Source organism: Lindgomyces ingoldianus, assembly GCF_010093535.1.
Source record: "Lindgomyces ingoldianus strain ATCC 200398 unplaced genomic scaffold BDR25scaffold_22, whole genome shotgun sequence".
Classification (NCBI taxonomy): Eukaryota; Fungi; Ascomycota; class Dothideomycetes; order Pleosporales; family Lindgomycetaceae; genus Lindgomyces; species Lindgomyces ingoldianus.
In genome coordinates, this window is record NW_022985183.1 from 997,656 (window position 1) to 1,013,105 (window position 15,450).

At 44.9% G+C, this 15,450-nt stretch overlaps 4 protein-coding genes across 4 annotated transcripts; 2 read left to right on the forward strand and 2 right to left on the reverse strand.

Annotated features, from left to right (window-relative positions):
- Positions 1-405: 405 nt before the first annotated feature.
- On the forward strand, positions 406-2,015 carry BDR25DRAFT_229725 (fumarate reductase/succinate dehydrogenase flavo protein-like protein; the record flags this gene model as incomplete). The annotated part of the gene is made up of 2 exons (XM_033685315.1): positions 406-594; positions 783-2,015. 2 exons carry the CDS (start codon positions 406-408, stop codon positions 2,013-2,015), a joined length of 1,422 nt encoding a protein of 473 aa, XP_033546053.1.
- A 1,214-nt stretch (positions 2,016-3,229) lies between these two features.
- On the reverse strand, positions 3,230-8,960 carry BDR25DRAFT_394540 (uncharacterized protein; the record flags this gene model as incomplete). Its single annotated transcript, XM_033698317.1, has 7 exons — positions 4,899-8,960; positions 4,810-4,858; positions 4,643-4,771; positions 3,606-4,576; positions 3,532-3,573; positions 3,351-3,505; positions 3,230-3,306 (listed from the first exon to the last, which is right to left on the reverse strand). The coding sequence occupies exons 1-7, from the start codon at positions 8,900-8,902 to the stop codon at positions 3,230-3,232; spliced, it is 5,427 nt and encodes a 1,808-aa protein (XP_033546054.1). The 5' UTR covers positions 8,903-8,960.
- Positions 8,961-9,165: 205 nt separating this feature from the next.
- On the forward strand, positions 9,166-10,455 carry BDR25DRAFT_51859 (uncharacterized protein). The gene is made up of 2 exons (XM_033698695.1): positions 9,166-9,852; positions 9,906-10,455. The coding sequence occupies exons 1-2, from the start codon at positions 9,337-9,339 to the stop codon at positions 10,287-10,289; spliced, it is 900 nt and encodes a 299-aa protein (XP_033546055.1). The 5' UTR covers positions 9,166-9,336; the 3' UTR covers positions 10,290-10,455.
- Positions 10,456-10,476: 21 nt separating this feature from the next.
- Positions 10,477-11,022, reverse strand: BDR25DRAFT_304691 (uncharacterized protein). Its single transcript, XM_033690265.1, has 2 exons — positions 10,990-11,022; positions 10,477-10,913 (listed from the first exon to the last, which is right to left on the reverse strand). The coding sequence occupies exon 2, from the start codon at positions 10,910-10,912 to the stop codon at positions 10,706-10,708; it is 207 nt and encodes a 68-aa protein (XP_033546056.1). The 5' UTR covers position 10,913; positions 10,990-11,022; the 3' UTR covers positions 10,477-10,705.
- Between the last annotated feature and the right edge of the window lie 4,428 nt (positions 11,023-15,450).

The following is a 15,450-nucleotide window of genomic DNA, read 5'->3' on the forward strand; positions in this document are numbered from 1 at the left end:
GGGCAAGAGATCCCCCTGTCGCTCCACCGTTGCGGGTTCCCAAGCACCGCGTGGACTGTATTAGGCTAAGATGAGCCGTAATATAGATCTTCGAAATTAAACGTCAGTCCACGCTGCATCATCATTTGCTCTAGCAATTGCTCTCTACGATCGACGTTCATATGGATGCCTACACCGAGTCGGTACTTACATGCAAGTAATCTTGTCGCTCACTTCATTCCAGATCATGGCGGCCAGCAAAGTATATTACTTGACGACCAGCCCACTTCAGCCTAGGTGAAATCCATCAGCCTTCTGGCTGCAAGGAGGTTATAATACTCTCTCTCGCCCCGCAGAGACGAACATTCTTTCAATCCCCTACAACTGCTCGTTTACATTAGAAGTCTTCGAAGGGAGAGTGCAGGGATGCTTTTCAAAAGAACCCAGGTTGGTGTGTACCTCTCACTCGCACCGCTAGCGTTGAACGCTGTCTGCTTGGATGTCTTGACGAGGGATGTGATCGTTGTAGGAGGTGGTGCATCAGGAGCGCATGCTGCAGTGTGGCTGCGAGATAATGGAAAGAGCGTGGCTGTTATTGAGAAGCGAAATACATTGGTGAGTAGAATACACCACAGTTTCTGACCGTCTCCCGAGTCATGGGCATTTGCCATTTAAATTTCTTGTTCAACCATGATTATCAGACCATTGGCCCTCATTTTGCACCAGCCAGCTTTTTATGCCTCCATAGCGACCTAAAATACTCTCTTGCGCCTTTCATGACCATTTTCACTAAGCGCTCATAGGGCGGTCATACAGCGGTATACCACGATCCCACCACAGGCCGCCCCATCAACATTGGAGTACAAGCCTGGATGGAATATCTGAACACCACTTCATTTCCTACCCGTATGGGGGTCTCCACCAACGGCTCTATGGCCTTTGGCTCTGTCACGACAAGGTACATCGATTTCCGCACTGGACTGCCAGTCGCGTATACTCCACCGGCCGACTCGGATAAGAACGCGGCCATCAAGAAATATCTGGATTTGTGCGAGAAGTACGAGGGCCTTCTTATCCCAGGGTTCTTCAACTTCCCTTCTCCTGATAAGATCCCTGAGGACCTGACTATGAACTTTGGTCAATTTGTGGACAAGTACAACTTATCTGCCGCTGTACCCAGATTGTATGATGCTACCGTCATGGGCGTAGGTGACTTCATGAACGTGCCGACTCTCTACGTCATGCAAGCCTCTGGGGTCCCCATGGCACGTGGCTTGCTCGGTTTAGGCCGTGCAATTGTACCTCCAAGCGGGAATTTGCATGAACTGTACGAGCGTGTGGCGGATTTTCTCGGCTCTGATGTACTATACTCGAGCACAGTGTCATCTTCTACCAGAACAGACAATAGAGTTTCTGTTATCGTCCGAAGTGCCAACGGTACCGAAACGAAGGTTACAGCGAAAAGGCTGCTCATCGCAATCGAACCTACCCTGATGAACATGGCACCGTTTGGTATGGACGAAGATGAAGAAAACGTGTTTAGAACTTTAAAGTACACAACGGTGTATGCGGGTCTCGTCAAGCATCCTAGTCTTCAAAAGGGGACTGCGTATTCAAATATTGTTCTTGCTGCAGCGCCGAACAACTACTCCGTATACCCATCCATCGCCCAAGTTGGGAAGATAGGCCAACAAGTTGGCTCGAATGATCTCTTTTCCTTCACAGCCGTGGGAACTGATAAGGATAACTCTGAGAGTATGAAAGAACTAGTTAGGAAGGCCGTTGCCAGCATGGTCGCCCAGGGAACAATTCCAGACACGAATGGCACTGTCAACTTTGAGGTGTTTGCAGATCATGGAGCGATACACTCTCGAGTGTCGACTGAGCAGCTAAAAGAAGGGTTTATTCAGAAGCAACTGGTTTTGCAAGGAAAAAGGAGCACGTGGTACACTGGAGCAGCCTTCAGTTCGGGATACTCGACGGTTCTATGGGCGTACAATGAGCTCCTACTGCCAAAGATGGTTGAAGGGTTATGAGTGAAGTTATTACACTCGCAGAGGTCTAAGGTTTAGCATGTGATTCTGGGTGGATACAAAAGAAACAATTCTCTATATCTCTATGTCTTGAAGATTTCGGTGGACTAGGGATCTGACAGTACTGAAAAATGAAATGAGAATGCCGTGTCGACAGGTATATTATATCTACTCCCGCAAATGCAACTCCACAGGGCCTTAAATTGCAGTATCTAAACCAATTGCCTCACTTCCCTCTTCTGGCACACCACTTTCCGACATTCCGGGCAAGCATTCCTCTTCCCCGAAATACCATTCACTCACTCACTGATACACTCATGAAAAACATGCCCACACTCAATGAGCTTCATGCAGCCGGTACCCATACTCTTCAAGCAGACCGTACAGCTACCTTCCCGCGAAACGGCGTCCTGTAAACGCTCAGCAAAATCCAGGACATTGATCTCAGGCTCAACACCAACCAGATTCTCCACCTCCTCTGCAACCCGATACTCCCCCCGATAAGCCGTCCTAACTTGGGCCTCGCCCTCAGCATCAAACAAGGCATCCTCAGCAGAATCCAGTGGGCATATCTACATCCTGCCTCAAGCCCGCGGCAACGAATTGAGCCAACTCAATCCTCACCGTCTCAGACCGATCCCCAAACCCAGCGTTTCCAACAGGAAGTAGTACGATTGATACTTTTGCTCCACCTACAATCACGTGAGGCAAACAAACGTAACTACATTTTTAACTGTTACAATTTAATTAATAAGGCTTAAAAGTAAGCAGTATATAATTAAGGTAGACTTTTTTAAAGTTGCAGTCTCTAACGCGCGTGAGGGCTGGGGGAGCGTGTTTGTGCCACTATTTACGTGTTAGTGTAGCCTTAGGGCTTGCCCTGTACTACAACAACCTTAGACAACCTTATTATAGTAAAAGATAACAGTCCCTTGTATAAGGAGATAGCACAGAGCCTTTAGCAGGGGGAAAAGGACAGTTACTTGTAACTGTAATTATCTCTTAGGCTCTATAATTAAAGCTTTGCAACTCTAGAAGAACTAGCTACGTTATAAGGTTGTTTTTAGTAAATTAAATAACCTTACGTGCTATAGTAAGAGTAAGGGGGACCCTGCTACTCTAAAAGCTTTAACAGTTATGTTATAACTTTTAGTAAAAAGTTAAGAAGTACAAGCAGCTTTAATTAAACTGTAACTTAATTGTATTAACCCCTGCTGTTAGGTGAAGCAAACAAAAGTATATGATAAGTGAGACGTAACTTGTCTAGAAAGCCTGAGTCGAATCGTACTACTTCCTGATGGAAACGCTGCCCAAACCCCTTAGGCCTATAAAACGCACTCCTCCGCGCCTCCATATCTCCAGGCTTTTCAAATACCCTTTCGTCCACCTTACGAATCGTCCCGTGCGGATCCGCTTCCCCTGCCGTCGCCGCACTCAAAATCCCCTCATACACCGCAAACCCCAGACTGGCCAAATGCGTATGCTTGGCATGCCTCAGCTCCCACGCCACGGCCCACACCGTCGGGAACGCGCCGCGAAAGTTCGAGGCTGCGAAGTCTGGCTTGATGCGCGCCGGTATCTGCGTACTAAAACGGGCCCTCGAGTTCCCGGAAGAACTGCGCGAGGGTGGGCACGTGGACGCGGATCCAGACACGGGCAATTTCGACGCCCATGCGGATGAAGAGGCGAAGCACGCTTGCGATTGCTCCGCTGCGGGGACCGCGGGCTAGTGGTGCGCCGTGTGGGTACTCGATTGGCTCGAGGTTGCCACCGTGGGCGCCGGTGAAGCTGTTGTCCGAGAATATGTCTACGCGGTGGTGTGTTGGAGCGTTTGTCATCGCGTATGGGTATTCGAGGTATTTCTTCAAGGCGGCATTGAGTTCTGGGATTTTGCTTGCGTTCGATTGGAGCGGATCCAGAAGGAGGTTCGGTTGGTGTGCTAGGTTGTTCGTCGGCTGGGGCGCGACGAGGAGGCGCAAGGTTTCGTGGTGGGCTGGAGTTGGGTTAAGGTCGAGGAGGGCACAGTTTAGGAGGAAGTGCTTTCCGGAGACTGCGAGCTCGTGCTTGCCAGTTGATGGAGATACGTAGGGCATGACTTCCTCCAGACATATAAAGACCCCGTGAGTAGTGGACCATTTTTGGGGCAGGTATTGCCACAATCCAGCAATTTCTACGTGATTGAGGACCTTTTTAACATCCTGGGGGATTTTCCACCCCCTCATAAGATTACGGTACCAATTTTTCCAATCCCTGGCGCTATTTGTACCGAAATGCGCTTTTGTCAGTGGTAGAAGGATATAGGGATAAGCCAGCGGATTGGTTATGTCATACTTAAAACTACCGTGGGTAGTCTGGGCATAATACATGCCGGATAGAATCTTGTAGAAGAAAGTGAGTGCTATATGGAGGTGTCCAGGGTAGTCTAAGAAGTGCCGAAGAGCGGTAGCAAGCGGTTCGTAAGCGTCGCTAAACATGGTCAACTTCCGAGCGTGGTAGCGCAATTGGAAAGGGGCCGGATGAGGGCGGTTGGGGTTGAGTATACAGATTTGCGTATATATGAGTGTCTACGATAGCGGCAGTAATGATAACGAACAATGAAGGGCACGTCAATCCTTCCAAGCATTTCTTACATTATTCAACTTTGAAGTAATGCAGTGCACATCTAGCGCCTCTGTTAGTGAATAGTCAACCACTGACAGAAATTTCGTCTTAGCAGTAGCCATCGGTAAGAAATTGACCAAGGACTCGACAGTGGGTAGCTGGTCGAGGGGTACTCCTGAAAGCATCAATCACGTACTGAGAGGTGCAGAGTACAGCAAGAAACATCCAACCACACCCAGCTAAATCTCCTCCCGTACATCATCCCCTACCACCCTATCCCGTCACACAGCATACAACCAAAACCCGTTAAGCACAAACGGCGCCCACGTCAACAACCCCTCTATCTGCTTCGGATCCAGCTCCAACACACCTCTCTGCACCGCCTTGGCCACATTGACCCACTTTGTTCCCTCTTCCTGCTGCTCAACAAATCTCTCAAAGAAAGCCCTCGAAAACTTCGCGCCCACCTTATCATATATAGGCCACAGTGTACTCACCACAGAGCTCGCCCCGGAATACAGCAGCGCAGGGACTAGGCCCATGACCTCATCTCCAGCTTTGACATCTGTCAGAGCGCCTGAGCACGCGATGACGTTTATATGCGAGCCCTGCTGAAACTTGAGCCCGAAGACATCGCGGGCTGAGAGAGTCTCGATGGTGCTCCGCCGGTTGGTGTTGTCGGTGTCGTCAGTGTTGCTGTTTTCATTGGCGCCAGGTTTGATAATGGGATTGGAGTTGGGGATGGGCGTTTCGAACTGGATATGGTGATCCAGCGGATTCTTGCTATCCCAGCTACAATGCGTTTGGACATGCAGCAATCTGCTCTCCTTCGCGTGCCTCAGGAAATTCTCTTTAGTGGATAATTCATCTTTCAGCGATGTCCCGCCGAGCTGTTCCGCAAGCTGAGACACGCTGGCGCGACCGGCTGCGAACTTGACGGCGTCTTGGCCAATGCCGGCGATGCCGGAGAAGAACTTGGGGTTGAGCGGGGCGCCGGTGTCGGATGCGTACTGCGCGGCCGACGAGCAGGGGCGGAGGAGCGAGTGGCTATGAGTATAGACACATGGGTTGCGGCGAATCAGTGCTTCGCCGTCGACGTTAAGGGCATGGAGCGGCATGCCGGTGAGGAAGTCTGTGGGGCAGAGAACGATGATGTCACCTTCTTTCGTCCGTTCTGCTAAGGGTTTGACGATGTTGCCACAGATCTCGTTATATTCGCTTCTTGACGCTTTGCTGGCGAGCTTGGGTTTCCGGTTATTGGCCGTAAACCAGGAAGAGGAGTCTAGATGCTCTTTCTTCCACTTCTCGACCGCGGCGACGTCGACGTCTAGGACATCTAACGTCGGGACAGTGCCCTTTCGAGCCGTCAGTAATAGAAGTTTCCCACGGTCAAAGAACGGATCCAGGTAGAACCAATCCACCAACACAACATCCTCTCCGAGTCGATCCGTAATATCGTTCAGATCATCCAGGCTCAGCGGCGTGCCCTCCCGCAGCGCAATGAGCTGTCTCAGCAGCGGATACTGCTCTCCTTTCATCTTCTTACGATGCTCATCCAGCCGCATGCGCCTAAAAAAGCGATCCTTGGGCTCAGCCTCATCAATCTGGTGCTGCAGGTCCAGCATCTTCTGATAAACCGGACCTTCGACCTCTGACGCCTGAATGCGTTGAACGAGGCTGGGCGGGTTGGGGCGGTACATGCCGATGGCAAGGGACAGGAGCCTAGCCTTGTACTTTTGCGTGAGGGTCCAGACCGCTGTTCGATTTTCGTCGTCGAAGTTCCCTGGATCTACACCGTCTGTCCAGAGTCGTATGGCATAGCGTGTGGTTGTGTAGTTCATCTGCATTTTGTTGAGTTCGGCACGCTTTTCGATGCCCTCGAGACCCTCTTCCCACGAGGCTTCGCGCTCGGTGTTCGAGAAGATCTCATCAACCTCTGTCAGTAGCTTGAGACCTATTTGTCGCATCTCCGGAATTCCCTCCTCGCATTTCTCCAGGTCACCAAATAGTTCGACAGACAGCTCCAGCGCCTTTTCCTCGAACTCCGACCTGTTATCCTGCGCGGCAAGCGTCTTGTATATGGTCAAACGTCGCAGCGTGATGATGGCAAGCTGACCCTGTAAGCGCTCGATATTCGCCATCCCGACCTGCTGATTGGTCTTCCTGAATCCGTCAATTGCAAGGTCGCACCGCCTGTCAATCTCGATAATATAATGAAAGTTGTCAAACAGCGTCCACTGGCCGCCCTGCAGGAAGAGCGTGTAGTAGTTCCACGCAATACTCGCATGCCACGACCACTGCCATGACGATGTGAACTCCTTCATCATGCGCGGCAGCGATTCCCAGAGGCTGAGTAGGCTCTCACAGCTCCTGATGCAGAGCTGCCGGAACCCGGCGTCCGATGCCATCCGCTGATTCACGTCTAAGAACCAGATTAGACACATCAAGCGCCGATCGCGTGAGCCTCGGACAGGCGTCTGCAACCACTTCCTGACGAACTCGTATCGGGCTACTGCTTTAGAGACTTCGGCCTCTTGACTGGGCGGCATCCATAGTGTTCGGAATAGTTGTTCTGAATCCTGTTCTCGAAGAGCAGCTAATTCCTTGTCCAGGTCGATGTTCACCCAATTTGCTGCCGCTGAAACTTGAGCATCCGGGGAGGCAGAGTCCCGGGAATCATGCGGAAGATCAAAAACCATACCCACATCGGCCACTGCCAAACGTCCAGCGGCAACATCTTGCAACGCAAACGCAGCCATTCTCTCAAAAATAATATTCGTCCGCTGAACTCCAGTGTCCCCAAACCCATTCAAAAAGCCCTCACCATCATCATTATCCTCTTCGGAATCATACGGCGCCTCTCCGAGAGCACCATCACCGGGCGCAATGACATTACCACGATTCATCTTGTTGACGCCAACCCAGCTACCAACCAACTTCTGCCATTTCGCTGCTTCGGCAGCAGCAGCATTAGACCCTTCTAGGTCTCGTAGTGTTTGCAGGAGGATGGCTTTACGCGTGTAGAGCGAATCCATCACTCGCGGTGGTTTGAAGTCGGGGTATTTCTTTAGGAATCCGTCGATCCATTCAACAGCCTTCTGCGCATCGACGTGGGCGTGTTGAGCCAGACTATGCACCTCGTAAGCGTGGATCGCGACATCGATAAGATCTCCTGTGATTTCCTCGTTCGCACGTTCGAGCCGCTCTCGTAAGGCAAGACATGTGGCTCTGTACTCAAGATTTCCGGTCAATTCTGAAGCCTTGTTGGCCGTCTCAGCTGCCGTATCCAGACACCGCGTGTAATACGAATGCCCGTACTCGCCCATGCGGTCAGCAAGGTCGACTAGTGCACGCAGTCGTTCTACGTGGTCTGCAATGAAGCCTAGTTTCACTTGTTCGATTTCAAGTCGTAGAGGGACGATACGTGTGGCGTCAAGTCTCACATCAGCTTGCCACTGATCCAGAGCTTCGCTGCACAGTCTGATCTGCTTCTTGGCCATATCCAGGTCATGGACCTCGACCATTGCCGTTGTGAGCTGTAACCGCACCGAAGCGATCATGTATTTCTTGTGATTGGGCTCATCGCAGGCTTCGAGGTCTTTGATGAATGCTTCACCAAGAGCGAGCCGTTCCTTCAGCGGCGCACGGTTGAGCTCAGGCCTGAAAATACCATTCGCTTCTTTTATTCTGCCTTGCTTGACAAGCTCACGCCGCAGGTCACCCAGTCCCTCCCAAGGGGTTGTTGAAGATGGATTGTTAGGCCGCGGAATAGCGTGGTAGTCGTCCATATTGCCTTCGAGTCCAGTCTGGAGCCTCGTCATCAGATACGCAATGACGTATCTCCACGCACACTGCACATGCAGTTCACTGTACTCCGAGACAGAAAGGTCTTTCAGCCATTGTTGAGTACGTCTGAGCTCTCTAATGGCAGGTTCCATATTCCCTCGACATCGATTCGCGCCGACACTATAGATCAAAGTGAGGAGCCGCCATTCCGGTTCATCCAGCTTTGCCGGGTTTTCCAGCCGATGACGCTCCAGGCGTGGTTCTAGAAGTTCGCATAGGTCCCTATATCGAAAGTTCGAGAAGTGTAGGTTTGCAAGCCCTTCGAGAACCACGGGGGTATCCAAATATGGGTGTAGATGGGTGATGAAAATGGAGACGGCATCTGCATATCTGCCGGTTCGATTTGTCCAGATCGCTTGTTCGAGATGGTCGACAGCCAAGGGAGGAATAGTGTTGTAGAGAGAGGTGAGCATGCCATTGTACACGCGAGGTGGTGATCCCATCACTGCAGGGTGTATTGCTAGATAAGTTGTCGAATGAAAGTTGAACCTCTTACATGCGACGTGTGAAATACTCTTGTAGCATAATGTATAATTTTACTTTCTCAGCCGAGCTTCCCATCTTTAGGAATCTGTTGCATCTGCGGCCTGTTGCATGTGTGTCGAGTGGTACATGGGTACGCGAATACGAGTGCTGTGCGGCAAAATGTTATCAGAGGCTGGAAACGATCCAACCACGCTCCAGAACAAGCTAGACGCCTTTAAATAGCATCATTCCTACCTTTTCGGGACTGCAGCCTAGCTGTGCATAGATGCGTATGTGGGAATGTGATGAGTGGCTTACGAGCGTACTTGAACTCGGAGCTCCCTGAATATACTATTGATATCTGAGTACACCTCCTGGTAGAACTCCTTTGCTGAAGAGTTTGCGCACAAATATGACGCCAGAGATACACCAATCTACACCCACAACCGAAGGAACCACCAGGGATGGGGCGATAAAATGGGAAATCGAATTCGAGATCTTAGACGATGAGGAGTACTTAGACAGTTCCCAAACCAACACCGAAGAGGAGCTATCAATACCACGCGAGGTAATCGCAGACGTCGTTGGCCGGTCCCGACTTGTCGCTGAACTGGAACGACCCATCAAAATTGGAACATATAAGGGATTGCCGGCCTATCTCCTTCGAACGCACTTTGCCTTCCAGCGTGCGTCTACCAATTGGCTCTACCGCGTCCAGCAAGCTGAGATCACCATTGAGTTCGAGGATGCCCCCTATGAGAGCGGAAAGAAAGCGCAGCATCCAGCGGTGGCTGCATTCCATCCCGAGTTGTTCAAAGGCGAGATAACACCCGCGCTTGTCACCGAATCGGCGAGTGCGTCGATCAATGCGGGATACATATCCGCAGGTGCTGAGGTTGGAGTAGAGAAAAGCAGAACTTTTGTAAGTGTAATTCCCCCCAAAGCCATGTCACCCTCGAGCCCAACTTAAAAAGGCCACAGCTAGAGAAGGGTCGAGTCGTAGTCCATGGTGTCCGAGGCGGCGGCCGGAACCACAACATCATCAGCTGGGTGGTCGAACAGGACTCGGTCGCAAAAGCCGGGATCCCGCGAGCCATCCGTCTCCCTCTCATTGTTACCAGACCTATCGGGGGGCGTTTTTCAGCTCGTGTGACCATCACGGCGCACTATGGATTCTGGCGAGGCAAATTGGCGCGCAGTATCCCAGTTGTTGGAAAGAACAATGACCAGCTGTACTTTGACCCTGCAACTCTTGCAGCAATGGCTGAAACAGGGGAGAAGGGCGTCGATGGCACGGCGGTTGCGGAACAGGTAGGAGCACTCGATGACGTGGATCTTGTGAGCTGGAGTTCGCTCCCGAATTGAAGGGGCGTGATGCTTTGACACTTATTAGGAAAGAAGGAGGGGAACGTTTTGGTCGGGTACGCTAAACGGTAAGGGAAAGGGAAAGGACAAGAAAAGACAGGATTATACAGTCCCAGTTCATGATTGTATAACTTGATTGATTCGTCCAAAGGAGGACAATCTGCGGAGTTACCGCACTGTTGAGTGATATATCCTATGCCACGTACGCCTCCGGTAATGCCGCTGATACCGAAACCCAGATGCCTTGTAACTCCATGCACCAGTCCACTTTGTATCGCACTTCACCTTCTCGCTCGCACGCTGAAGGGGCTCTCCTCGGCGGCGCGGTATCCATCGAACGACAGCAGGCTGATGACGTACAGCGCTACGAACCGAACCGCGATATCTCCTAGGCCGCCGTTGCCCGACATCATGCGTTACAATCCCGCAAAAGGCGATTCGTTGACGGGCCTGCTTGGTTGTGATGAAGATCCCAGTGTATATCCCTTCGACTGAAAAGCGGCGCTCGATTTGGCTCCGGCGTCATTTGCGGCTTTGCGTACGGCGGCTGTGAGGGCGGAAGGGTTGGCGCCGCGGATGGCGTCGACTACTGAGCCGGATTTCATGACGAGGAACGTCGGCATGCTGCATTACTGTTAGTTTTCCTCTACTACACCTCTTGCTCTGGTGTATTCGAGATCGAAGGGGGAACAAGACGTACGCAGAACGCCGTACTTCCGCGCCACATCCTGACAATACGGATCTCCAACCCCACGGAGGAAGGACGGACCGAGGCTGGTGAGGGCACGGCCCGCAGGGGTCACATCACGTGATTCTCCAGGACAGGTATAGCGCATGTACATAGCAGTGCTGGCGATAGATCGATCCGATTCGTGGATCGATCCGAATCCACGCTATCCTGAATCTGGATTAGATCCTTGAATTAATTTATAGTCTTAGCTAAAAATTTGCTTCCCTATTAACAAAACAACTTTAAAAGTCTTATATAATAAAATCCTATAAATTAAGCTTAACTCTAGTGCCTAAAAATAAGGGCAGTAATATTAGAAACTTTGTATAACTACTAATGTCTAATAAACTTACTAAACAAAACAGCTATCTTCTTTAATACTACAATTTCTAACATACTATAACAGTTTATAAATAAATGCATAAGCAGAGCTTGTTTTAAGTCACTTATTAAACTCTTTCTAGAGAAGAAGACTGCATTAGAAGAAGCCTATAGAAGAAGACTATAAGCAGAGTAGACAATAAAAGGTAGTCTGTAGACTAAAACCTATAAACTATATTCCTATAAATTCCACGCAAAGACCTATATACCTATAAATGCTATGCAAAAAAACACTTCTTAGTAAGTCTGTAACGGCGCAGGCAAGACAATGGGTCCGAATGCGGTATGAATCCACTTAGAGGCATATGGGAGTGCGTGGGGACTTAGAGACCTGGGAATACCAATAACACCTATAGGCCTTGTACGTAGGATATTAGAAAACTACTAAGCTAGCTACAGGGGCAAGGTGCAACTAAATACATAAGGGAATAAGAGTAACTGCAGGGGACTAGGTTAAGACATGGTTAGGGCTAATACAGGGACCCTTTAGATAGGATCTAAGCAACCTAAGATAGAACAATTTATAGAATTATTACACTACCCCCTTTTTTATAAGCTAATAGTTTTTATCTGTAGTGTGTAGAAAAGATTTAAAACTAATTTAAAAACTAATTTAAATAGAATATAATAAGTATAACTATCTTAACTAAAACTTCCTATTACTAAAAAATAAACTAAAAACCTAATACTAATATAATGCCTTTATTATAATGTTTTTGTTTAGTAGTAACTAGCAGTGTAGTTGTTATTAATATAGTAAATTTATTATTTATAGCAATAAGTGTTTGCTTGCCTTACTTATATAGTCTAGTTAATGTTATTAGTTTTTTTTTTAGCTATTATCTAAATCTCTACTTTATAAGTATTATTATACACCTAACACTCTATAGCTTAGTCTGCTAACTAATTATAGCATTAAAAAAATTACTATGCTGCTCTGCCCCTCTTCTAGAGCCTCTTTAGAGGCGTTTTAAGTTATCTGCCTTTAGGCTGCCTACGCTCTAGCTTATAGCCTTTAAGTTAAGTTCTCTTTTTAGTTCTTTAGATTAAAGAAATGCAAGTATTACACTTTACATAATAAAAAATGCAACTTTATATAAATATAGTTTAATATAGCTAAGGTATAGTTTACTAACGCGCGCGTAGGTCCTTTTATATTATAAGAAAAAATTTCTAGTCTTTTAGAGCTATCTTAAGCTATAGGCAGCAGCCTAAAACATAGGGAGTAAAAAAGACAAAAAAGGGGCCTTTAAAGCTATTTTAAAGTCTACTTAAAACCTAGCGCAGGTAGTGTAGGTTGTAAAAAGTTAAGAAGCTAGGCTTCCTGTAGCTAGTGTTTAAGTAGCCTTATTTTACTAGAATACTAAGCTGCTCTAATAAGTTTTAGCTTTAAAAGCTCTAGTGTTTAACTTTTAAGTAGACATTATAGCGCTTTTAAGTAGCTAAGAATAAAGTAGAGGGGGTTTAAAAAGAGTCTAAAGAGGAGAGAGGAGAGAAGAGAGAAGAGAAAGAAAGGTAGAAGAGGAGAAAAAGAAGAGTCTAAAGGTGTCTAACAGCTTACTATTAGACCTTCTAAGCAACATGTCTATAAAGTTATAATAATATTATGTAAAAATATAATTTAACTTTTTACTTTTATACTTTATTATTTGCTAAGTAATCTATACCTTTTACACTAGCTTTAAAAGCCTTAATCTACTTCTATAAGGCCTTTAGAGGTCCTAGCTAATTTAGATGCTTATTATAAAAAGCTTTTAATTTATAAGGGGGAACTTATAAAATTTAAAGCCTTATACTAGACTAGATTAGAGTTATGTTCTACTTATTTTACTTAGTACTTAAGTGTTTTTTAGTAAAGCTTACTAGTAAGTATTTTCTCTACTTTTTACTTCTCTACTTTATTAATAGCAATTTTAGGGGGTTTTAGAAGTTCTTATTTTAGAAGTAGATTTTAAGAGTCTTTATAAAGCATGTTTAGTATAAAGACATTATGTATTTTTAACTCTAAAGGTAGCTTTAGGCAGTATAAGTTTTTAACTTATTTAAGTACTTTAAAGAGGCTTTTTTATTATTTAGATAGTTTTTAGCTAGGTCTTTAAACAGCTAGGTTTTTAGTGTTTAGGTAGACTATGTTACTAACTTTCTAGTTAACTAGCTAGTAGTAGCAGTTAACTATAGTTTGCATCTAATTCTAGGCTTTTTTTATATAAGTCTTAGCTAACTTCTAGGCTGCGTGTATATAGGTTGCTAATGCTAGAGCATCTTTTTAATTTAACTTGTCTGTAGCTATAATAGGTTCTGTAGAATGTTTCTAGTCTTAGCTTTAACATAGTTTAGAGCTGTATAAGACTTAATATAAAAACATTTTAATTATTATATAAAGTAAGGTTATCTAAGCCTAATTAATTAAAGGCAGTAAAGAACTCTAGTTATTTTAGTAAAAAAATATAAAAGGCCTTAGTTTTTAATTAATATATTTATTTATAATCTTTATTTAGCTATTTATTTCTTTATAATAGGCAGTAAAGAGCTTAACTTTTATACTTAAAATTTAATAAAATTTAGACTAGAAACTAGATATAAACTAAAGTCCTTAATTAAAAATAATAGTTTTAAGTATATAGCTAAAACAGTACACTTATTAAATAAATAAAGTAGCTATTTCTTAGGCATTAATTATTTTATAGTAAAGAATAAAAATAGCTTATTTTAATAAGTAATTAATTATAACTATAATCTAATTATATCTAGACTTGTCTTTAGAAAACTCCTTAAAGTTAATGCACAAGTGCTGCATTAGTTAAGCAGGAATTAGTAGGGGGTAGATAAAGCCTAGAGTTTAGGTCTATTTTAGATAAGCCTTATAATAAAGAAGGTAATTTTATATGTATTATTTATAAGTAGCCTCTATACCCTTTTAGTAGTACTTTTAGGCTAGTAACTAATAAGTCTTAGTAGCACTAGAATATGCTAAAAATACTTAGTTATAGACTTCTTAAATAAGTTAGGTACACAGTAACAAGTCTGCTAGCACATATAAGTAGTTAGCATAAAGGAGTAGTCTGTTTTCTATCTAATAATAGTAAAGTAGAAGTTCTTACTTCTGCGTAAAAAAAGCTTAATTTTTTTAAAGTAATACATTAATTAATTCTAAAAAATCTAAAGACATAACTTAGTTTAGTCCTTTTATAATATTTAGTGTAGCTGCTTAAGTTGTTATTTAAGTAATATAGTACTAGGCTAGTTTAGAGTTAATTTAAAGGTGCAGTTAGTGTAGTCTTAGTAAGACCCTTAACCTATTATTAGTTTAAGCTGCTTTTAAATTTTCTATGTCTTATTTATAATAACTAAGAATGTCTGCCCTAGTGTTGTTCTTACTAGGGGTGTACTTAATTTAGAAGTAATACTAAGCTAACTTTTTAGCTTAACAGACTTAACAAGCATTTAGCACCTTTATTATTATAAAGTACTCTAATAAATAATAATTAGTATATACTAAAGTGCTTATTACTATAGATGTAAGCTTAGCCTTTTATTATTTAAACATAGTAATAATTATAAATAGCTTCTTATTATGTATCTTCTAGTTTAGCTCTAAACTAAATAGGACCTTGCTATAGAATAATACAAGGCACTAATTTCTATCTGCTTATTCCTAAAAAAGGACTCCTACTACTACCTTATTAAAAGCGTTAGTTTTAATTTTAGTTTATAACACAAAGTTAAAATAGTAAAGTGTAGGTATACTTAGTAGTGTAGACTTCAGCTTTTTAAAAGCTATATTACACTCTAAAGTTTATTTAAAAAGGGTAGTAAAGCTTTAAAGCGTAATAATTAGTTTTACTATATAAAAAATTTTTAGAATAAATTACTAATAAAATCTAGTAAAGCCTAGAAAGGATTTCACACCTATTATAGTAGTAGGCGCCTGCTAGTTGCGTAGCACCTCTACTTTCTCTAGGTTAACCTCTAGTCCTTTGTTTAAAAGTATATAGCTAAGATACCTTATTTAAGTAACATAAAATTTACTTTTTTTAATCTTTACTTATA

Bases quoted from the DNA above. Each gene is read 5' to 3' on its own strand.
- BDR25DRAFT_304691 (XM_033690265.1), bottom strand. From the start codon at position 10,912: ATGCCGACGTTCCTCGTCATGAAATCCGGCTCAGTAGTCGACGCCATC.
- BDR25DRAFT_51859 (XM_033698695.1), top strand. From the start codon at position 9,337: ATGACGCCAGAGATACACCAATCTACACCCACAACCGAAGGAACCACC. The intron at 9,853-9,905 runs GTAATTCCCCCC...AAAAGGCCACAG, and splicing joins AAAGCAGAACTTTTGTAAGT to CTAGAGAAGGGTCGAGTCGT.